Here is a 9,666-nt window from a genome sequence, read left to right as displayed (position 1 = left end):
GCCTCCTAACTGCAGCAGGACTGGACACATGCTTAATAGCTTTGCTGGATGGGGGCCAGCATGTACCACACCTTGCAGGCTCACACTCCAGGTAACCGGGAGAGGGAACATCTACATGGAGTCAGCAGTCAGAAAGTAAGAAACAGAAACCACAAGCCACAAAGCTCACTAGAAGCCCAAGGAGGACCGATTTTACTATAAATATGACAGGAGGGACTGAATTTGTGAGCTGTATTGCCTCCACTGCAGAGGAAAAGAAGCTAAGACATATGCACCCTCTAATTACTGATATAGGATTAAAGGCTCCAAAAAAAATAATAAAAGAAACATAAAAATGTTCTTAACTGTATGAAGAAAATGAAAGAAACAGCAGAAACAGTCTTTGAAAACATGTCTGCCCATCACCAACAGATTGAATAATATAAATGGTTGCATGGTATTGGAAATTACTGCAGTGTTGCCACTTTAAAAGACATCCTTTCAAGAAATAATTGGCCAAAACCTATGCTGATAGATTAAATAACATTCCACCACTGAAAACCTCACAGCATCATGTATAAAGACTGCATGGTAAAGCATTTAAGTCAAGGAATAACATTAAGTTCCTTGTGAATCTTCAATCCTTTCACGCTCAGCTATATCATGGCACTGTTTTAGTGAGATAACTTTACATGGCCTGACACCTCAAGGGACTCTAAATATCATTTTATTACACAGCAGTCTTCAATAGTCAGGAGAGACTGCTTACTGCCAGAAATATTGCAAAAAGAGAAAAGAAATGGAGTTCACACCCCTACAGTTTGCAGAGAAAGCAGCATAACTTGATGCATGATACCCATAGACATTCAGTATCAGAATCACTAGGATATCTTTATCTTGAATAATGTGGTGTGTTTAACTAATGTTTATAGATTTGTGACAGAATATCTCATCAAAGAGAGTGGAGAACAGATGAAAAGTAGAAGATTGAAATCAATTAGCATACATTATTTGCTTTAAAATAACTTGGTATCCACTTGGAATAGGAAAATAAATCCCACTCTAGCATTTACATTCTTTCTCCTACTTATCCTTAGCTTGGAAGAGCAGAAATGTCATGTGTACCCATACAGAAGAGTGGGTTTGCATGCAGCTGGCTACAGACTCCATTTTAAGGCAGGGAGCAGGCCCATTGGTTACATACTGGAGGGAATGGTGTTGCAGGGTAATGAAGCTGATCTTTTCAGCCCTAAGGAACTGGACCCCATCTGAGAACTCAACTTGGAGGTCTAGGGCAGTTTAGGACTTCACATTAACCTTGGAGCAGATCATGTAGCAGCACTGATCAAATTTGTCAGTCAGTTATGCTGTCGCAGGACTGCAGAGGGTGATTTTTTTACCCACTACTATTTTCATTTCAGAAGCTACTTCAGCTGATCATTCAAATGCTCAAATTTATATATGGGTTCTGCTGAAGTGCTGTATTTCACTTAAGATCTATATTAAGCCATATTACTTATTTGATCTCTGAAGCATTTTAAACGTTTGAAATGCATCAGTACCGGGAAAATATGAGATGCAGTGCGTGCCAAGTTCTTGGCCAAAGAATCTGAAGAGACCTGAAGAGTCCAAGCTGTCACCTCCTGCTTATACTGTGACTGGCAGGAAGGCAGCAAATTTGATTACCATGAGCCACATCAGGTTTGCAGAAGAGAATCTCCATTTGTTCACACATCCTAAGACATATGCAGCATCTCACACAGGGCCCATTAACAAAACTGCCCTCTGCAGTAAGTGCCAGAGTGAGAGAAAAAGAATGTCCTCTCTTCTGAGGATCTAAGTATTGCTCTTGCAGCCCACTGTCACAGCAGAACAGAGAGCACCAAGGTACAGGCCCTCTATTCTACCACTGCTTTTGGCTGTCAAAAGTTTAAATGTATAAAATTTTACAAACTAGAGTTTGTCATTTAAAATTTTATACCTAGGTGTCTGTGATTCATATTTTCCCCACTGGCTTCCAGGATGTAGAAGGAAACACTGAGAAGGTGTAATGCTAATGACTTGGCTCTCTCTTCTGCAGTTCTGTTCAAAGATCTGCCCCTACATGAGGTGCTATTTAGAGGTCCCTCTTCTGAAAGCTTGAGTCATTAAAACAAAATAATTTATCAGTGACAGAAATCCAAGAAGCAAAGGCTGCCTTTAGGTAAAGGTTTCAAGTAGCACTAACTTTTGAAGCCATTAAAATTACAATTACACTCTTCAAATGAAAAATATTCCAGCTGCAACCTTAAAGAAAGTAGCATGGCTTGATTGAAATAAGTTCTTTGTTTTGTCTAATTCACATTTTCAAACAAATATTAAGCCTCATATGCACTGGGAAATGCGAATACAACAACCTCCTATGGCTTGCCTTAACAATATGCATCCTCTTCAAATATTGTCAGTCATCTCCCCACTATAAAGCTATTAAATTTATGTGAAAGAAAGGTTTCCGTGCAGATACTCAAGACAGAGAAAGTTAAAGAGAGGAGGAGAAAAACAGCACAGAGACTTCAGAGCAAGGACAGAAGCAGGAAGCACATCCTCAAGTTAGCAGTAGCACACTTGGGGAACACCAGCCTACACATAATATGCCAGAGGATCCATTCCTTCCAATCTGGATGACTACTGACCTGCACACACTTCCAAGAACCACTGAAAAAAGTAATAGTGGAGAAGAAAAAGAGAAGAAAGCTCTGTTCTTTTAAAAAAAACTCACATGAGGGCAGCTGCTGACTGGAATGCACTGTTTCTTGCGACAATCTGTCTTGCCTTTCACACAAGCACAGATGGTGCAGTTCACAGAGGACCACATCTCTCCATCCTGCAAGAGAGAATATGATATAGTATCAGCTGGGATGGCAACAGGAAGCTATTTCAGCAATGTATCATTGCACAAGAAAGGATGACTTTCCCTGTTGGCACTGTGTCACTGTTTAGTCTAAATTATTTTGAGGTGTCTGTCCATGGCCAGCCAAATTAAAGACAAAAGATAAAAGGCAGCAGGGTTTCCTTCCCTTCGACCTTCTAGGACAGAAATTCATTTTTGCAAGACTAACCAAATCACATTTGCATTTTTTTTCTCAGCATCCTGATCATTTGCATTGCTTTCTCTCCATTATGTGTCTGAGATGTGGTCATACCTTCCACACATTTTCATTTAAGCTCACATAATTAGAAAAACGTGACTCATTGGGTTGAATGACAGCTTTAAGTTGTTGCACGTGAAAGTATTTGATTAAGATGTGACCATACAGCAAGTTTATTCCCAGATGCAGCATCATTTTGACTTAGGGCAGGAGTAGTCAAATAATGAATTCTAATTTAGATTACTTACAGCACTTTCACAGATACTTGATCTGCTAAACATCTGAAAATGTTTAGAAGAGATACAGTGCTGAAGTTCTCAAATGCAGAACAGGTAAGACGGTCTACATGTGGCTCTTAAAGTACTAGCTGCAGAGCAAAATATGCCTCATGGTGTGTTCTTACTCACTTGGGAAGGATTGCTTGTGGAACTGCCCGGGGTCCTTTTTACACAGTGCTGCATTTGCCAAGTGTGGTTCCTAAAACATTCTGTCTCACCCACTTGCAGTCTTGTGCTAACCCACTTAGAGCCAAAATGTGCATGTTTTCTGTTTACAGGACTGCTGTGAGGGAAGGGTGAGGATAGACCTGACAGGAACAGGCAGTCCAACCAGACAGCTGTGAACAATTATGTGCCCAGCTCAACACGATGTTCTGACCAGAGAGAAAAACAGACTAAATCTGAAATGCCAAACAGCCTAACTTATCCAGCATGGCAAGCTTGGTAAAAGGCTGTCTCTCCTTATCTTATGTTTCCAAATCACATTACGATTGCCTGGTGTTCCTGATACAGCACATGTTCTTGTGGGCCTCTAATGACCACTCTCCAAGCATCTGCAAAGATACCAGAATACATCACAGCTGACTGCATGCAGCTACCCTGATTTTTTTTTGTCTCATGGCTGTTTTTGCACAGGAATGCAAAATCTCTACCCGCGTTAGACCAAACAACTTCAACAGAGACATTGGATTTACTTTTTTGCACGCGAAGCCAGAAAAGGGTGTACTGTCTTGTTATTTTTTCTTACTCCATATAATACTTAGGAACATAATAAAACCTTCATAAGAAGCAGAATATTTTAGTTGGGTGCCTAAGAAGCAGGCATTTGTTCCTGAAGCACAATAGCACCAGTGTGAAAGTGCCAATCAGATGGAGTATAGTCTCAGCATACAGTAGGTTCACATGTAATTTCCAGAATAAACACTTCAGCTATGTACACAAAAGATGGAATAAATGGGAAGCAATTCTGGCTGAGCAAATCAAGTACTCACAAAGGATTTAACATTTAATCTGATTCAAGGGTCTCTCAATTCACAGATGGCCCACGAGGTGACAGAATCTTTTTCTGAGACAGTGTGAGAAGAGCCGCACTACTTGGAAAAACAAACAAGGTCTCAGCCACAGCAGAAGTATTCTGCAGGGAATCCCATGTGATTCAAAAACATTGGGTGAGAGTGCAGTAGGTAACAGTTATTATATGGCTAACCCAACATAAGATGTCAGGGGTGCTGTCCTTAGCAGGGAAGTGCAATGTAGCAAATCAAAATGAGTAACTTTCAGCCAAGTTGAACTTCTCAAACTTCCTGTTGGCTCAGCTATGGAAGAGACTCTTGGCTCAGAAGTTAATGCCTACATATCCCTCGGAATACCTCCTCCCTGAATATCAGTGTGTGCTTGGGAAAGTAGAGCTTTATTATCTCTGCCTTAAATTGTCTTACTTGTCACAAAACAGAAGCTTGAGGCTCTGTGTATGGAAAGAGACAGCATCACATCAAGGAGGAACTAATCTTTAACTGCTCTGTATCAACAGAATTTACACAAACTCAGAAAAAAAATAACAGATGGCAAATTTTGCAAAGTTTTGGCCCTGAGTTGTTTCACCATCAATCAGAATGGTGAGAATTCTGCTAAAAACCAAGCCACAATACTAAATCAAAATAAACTAATGCTGCTCAGCTATTAAAATGGCTTCTATTCTTGAGCCACACCTGAAACTTTACCTGGAAGATCTTATTGCCAAACTTGCACACTTTTACTTCCTCAGGAGAGATATATGAGACACACTCCTTGCAGCAGTGGTCTTTGTTTTTATTGCATTCACCAGGAAGTAAGCACCTCTTCTTACATATCACTGTTGAATCCTAGGTAGAAGGACAGAAGGAAATCATGAAACCATCACCAAGATGTCTATGCTCTTGTGTATCCTTTCCATAACATTTCTACTTGCTCAGTCATTGCATCCACCCAAGCTACAGTCCAGCTGCTTCAAATACGTCAGCTCAAGGAAAATAAAAATTATTTACTGGATTAAGGGAATTTTTCATGGTCTATGAAGCTAAAGCTCAGCTTGTACTTCTGTTGGCCTGCAAAACCTTACTGATTTGGTGACATTTTCATTTTTCATCCCAGGTACAGAAGTGCACGTGCACACAATCATGTTAGAGGAACTGAAAAAAAAAATCACTGCCCTTCAGCAGAGATGTGGTAATTCAGCATTTAGAAACCCCTTTTTACATAACCTGAGTGACTTAATTTTGCATCACAGTCAGGCATCATGTCTCAGCTCAGGAAGTCAGTAACTTTTTAAACTTTCCTAGCACAACTGCAAGAGCTCTTCAGATCAGACTCTCAGGGACCACACAAGACACCAAAGAACAGCAATATCAGGGCTTGGAGTTCCGCAGCCCTACAAATGACTGCTAAGGCAGACAACTGGCAGCACACAATACCAAAGCACTGTGGGCTTACCTTGCATGTACACATCGTGCAGTTGTCATAAATAAATGAGGACCCATTATCATATACGTTGCTGTGAAAGAGGCAGCTTCCAAATGGGAGGTCAAACACTTTCCTCTGCCCTGAGTATAAATAAACAGTAAAAGAAACACAATGTGGTTGAAAAGATGCCATACTGTCAACAAAAATAGTAGGGCTTATTGTCACCAGACCAAATTCATGTGCAATGTGTCATTTGCTATGTGTTTCCATTATGGTGTGAAAAAAAACCCAAACTTTTAACAGTTCTACTGTGGGAGGGAATATAAATATGATTTATGGCATGTTTATATTGGAAAGATCTTTCTTCTCCTTCTCGCCATAAAGTGCACATTGCAGCTAAAGGAATAAAAAGTAAGCACTGCAAACTCTTCAGGTAGGTACACTTACACTAGTTTAAGCAATCTTTAACTTAATGCAATAACTTATCAAATAAAGCAGCCTTAACTGGTTTTAGCATATTTACCTCAGGGCCTCACAGCAGCCAAACTAAATCAATTCAGTGACACTGATGAGAAAAAACCCTAGGTGTTGACCAGTCTCATTAAGATAGCTTGGTGCACTATGTTCACACAAGGTTGCAAGAAACACAAGCATTTGCATCATTTATGAACAGAATAAGGGCAACACAACACATTTAGCCTCCATAACCTATAAAATACTTGGTTTTCATGAGAGTGTGTACAGGGAAGACAGCATCAATATCAAATCCTTCCCAAAGTCCTGCAATCCTGCAAGAACTTTCAAATCCAACTCGCAACACACTGTGGTTCTGCACGCTTCTTTTAATCCTCAGCTCCTTTCCTAGTAGGCTATTTTAAACAAATGATTGTTATGATACATAACCATGAGTTCTTTACAAAAACCCACTATACTTATCTGCTTCTTTTGCATACCTTTCCTGTTTACCTTCAGTGGCAGCCAACTAATAAGTTCTTTTGTGAGTGGCTGCCCGTCTCCCAGCTTATCATTCCTAAGGTCTGATGTTAAGTAGGCATCAATTCCAAGGTAGGGAATGGCCACTACAAGTACATACAAGAAGTCACTAAGTACTAGGCCAATACTTTAGCACTCAAACCACCAGGTCTTGGTATACTATAATTCCTTTTCAATAATTCTTGATAAATGTAGAACACCTTAAAAAGAAAAAGGTTCCATTTTTCTCTGAGATATAAGCAAACTAAAGGATAAGCACAGAGAAAAATTCATTGGATTACCCTTGAGTTTTTACAAATCTAATGTTAAAATAACTCTTAAACAAAAGGTAGGAAATAATTGCTACTGTTCAGTTAGACACAGTTTTAATATCTCTCTCCTGCAAATTAGCCACCTCGGACTAATCTGTGCTTGCACAAACAGCCTTCCTTTTACTGAACGTGCATCTTTCTGAAAACGCTTAATTTCTCTTGCAAGACTGACATATGCAATCAGCTGAGGATGCTCAGTAGCTCTAAAAGGAACTGCTCTATATCCATGCACCACTTACAGGCAAAGTCTAGTCATAGCGTTGCCTGTAACAACACTTCTACTGCTTTATGTGAGGCCAGGACTTCAACCGCATAACTTATGTCAACAAGTGAACAAAAGTCCAGCTCTCATATACTCTTGCCGTGCCTTGCAAACCACCCAGTGCAATTCCGGGTGGCCAACCCTGTTCAAATAGTTGGTAAAAAACCACTGACAAGGGACCTACCACTTTAAAAGATGTGGTGGTGAAGATATTGGCTTAATAGTCGGCTTTCCTGGCTCATAACCACTAGTTAAACTAATAACTCAGGTCCCAGTAGAGTCCACGGCATTCTTCTAAGCTATATACGCTGAGTATCAGGAATTCAATTGCGGGGAGGTCCTCCACATGATACTTTAAAAATCATGCCTCAGCATCCCTGAAAATGTTTCTCTTTTCCAATTACCACATAGCGTGCTACATATCCCTTGGCTCTACCTCCACTACAAAACTTCCACAAATTCCCTGTGAACAGACATCATCTAATCACAGGTATGTGACATGCATTAGAGCCAAGTCCATATAAAATGAAAATCACTATTATTAGTGAACTCATTTACAGACACTTCTAAGCGAGGAAAAAAGAAAATTCCCCATGAAGCAGTCAAAAATTAAAGTTGGGTTTTGAATGTCTAGATTGAGGAGGGGAAGGTTCAGTTGGGAAAAACATGGGGTGGACAGGACAAGTGGAGTTTACAAAAGGAAAGGAAAAATGTAGTCAGCCAAAACAGAAGCTCAGTGTTCGGACTGTTCTCCATTTCATTACTCTACTGTATTACTCTCTGATGCTGCAGTTAAATATTCCAGGCAGATATTTATCTGTAGCACTTCTCAGTTAGCAAACAAATAAATAAGTACATTTTGGGTTTCAGGCAGTGAAAAATGTTCAGTATTATGCGAAGCTGGGACTCTCTATGGCTTGTTGCATCTCATGCCAGACATCTCTGTAGCCCTAACTTAGCCCAGGAAACAGACTCTGGCCAGTAGTAATGATATGGTCAAAAATAACAAAATGTTTCTGCTGAAGAACTGAGAGTTATCAGCTCCGAAAATTTTCCAAACCTAGTTATAACCTCATAGACCAAATTAGATAGTAGGATGTAAGTGCTCCTTGTTTATGAAATAGAGGGACACATGCTTTAGAACATTAATCTGTGGGATCTGTGAATACAGTAAGTGCAGAATAAGACTCTCAAAAGCTACTGCCTTCCTTGGCGTGACTTGGAAGAACTAGCCCTTCTAGGAGGCCTCTGACTTATTTCTTCAAAATGTGTTGGAAAGACATAATTGCAAATATTCCTGGATGAAACTGATTTCATCTTGAAAGGGCAACGATGAGGCAGACATCTGAGGCTCTGGCTTTTCTGACAACAGCTTCTAAGAATGCATTTTGAGTCCAGAATTTTCCTCTGACCTGCATTTCCTCAAAACCAAGAATGCAAATGCACACATGAATAAAAATATGAGAGGGTGAGACTTTTTTCTTGTGGTAAACTCCAATGAAACATCTCCTCCCACCTAAACCTCCTTTGTAAAACATGTTTAAAGAAGGTGGAAAACATCTCTGTATTTGTCTTTCTGAGTAAGCCAGCTGCTCTATGCTCAAATGCTCTTCGGCTGCTGCTTGTTTAGTACCTCCCATCACATCCCTACACACTGGTGCTGAGTACCTTTTTAAACCTGCAAATTAGCAACTCCGCTGAGCACTACCATCTCTTTCACCACCTAGAATTTACCAGTACTTTTAAATACTGGTATAAAAGACGTTATGCAGAAATATATCATATTCATTACAAAATTGCCAGGAGAAAACCCCACTCACCTAAGCATTTGGGGCAACACTGTCCAGTTTTTGAGGTGCTGAGGACATGATAGAATGGGGCAGACTTCTTGGATGCACTGTGTCCTGCCACCCTGAGGGAAAACAGGCTCAGTTAGGAAAAAAACAAAGCGGAACATCCAGTAGATACGCACACATCCACACAGACTTGTAACAAGCCCTGGCCAAAGCAGTATTTGCCAATAGAAATTTCTGCATGCATCAGGCATACAAGGAACTTGTACAAGTGTCCTTCAACGCTTGAAGAGACCTTGGATTCCTCATATTCTTTCATTCTCTCAAGCAATTAATGTAATACTTGAATCAATAGTGGCTTTCTATCTTGTTTTTTGGTGTGGGTATGAGAAAACCCAGGAGAATAACATCATTATCCACAAACCTTTTCAGATGTTCAAAAAAGTTATTAAGCAATTTTTAACATTATTCTTCAACTCCTGT

General features: G+C 40.0%; 1 protein-coding gene across 1 annotated transcript in view; it reads right to left on the bottom strand.

The window, feature by feature from the left end:
- The window catches only part of LOC104273363 (BMP-binding endothelial regulator protein-like), a gene marked incomplete at its 5' end in the record, with an annotated part of 71,976 nt that extends 62,674 nt beyond the window's left edge, over positions 1–9,302 (bottom strand). The window contains 5 exon segments of the mRNA XM_009868681.1: positions 2,738–2,842; positions 5,107–5,247; positions 5,855–5,964; positions 9,211–9,236; positions 9,238–9,302. Of these exon segments, the coding sequence (XP_009866983.1) occupies positions 2,738–2,842; positions 5,107–5,247; positions 5,855–5,964; positions 9,211–9,236; positions 9,238–9,302 (447 nt within the window).
- Positions 9,303–9,666: the final 364 nt, after the last annotated feature.

The sequence above is a fragment of the Apaloderma vittatum genome, unplaced genomic scaffold, assembly GCF_000703405.1.
Source record: "Apaloderma vittatum isolate BGI_N311 unplaced genomic scaffold, ASM70340v1 scaffold5924, whole genome shotgun sequence".
NCBI lineage: Eukaryota > Metazoa > Chordata > Aves > Trogoniformes > Trogonidae > Apaloderma > Apaloderma vittatum.
This window is presented reverse-complemented; position numbering and strand designations above follow the sequence as displayed.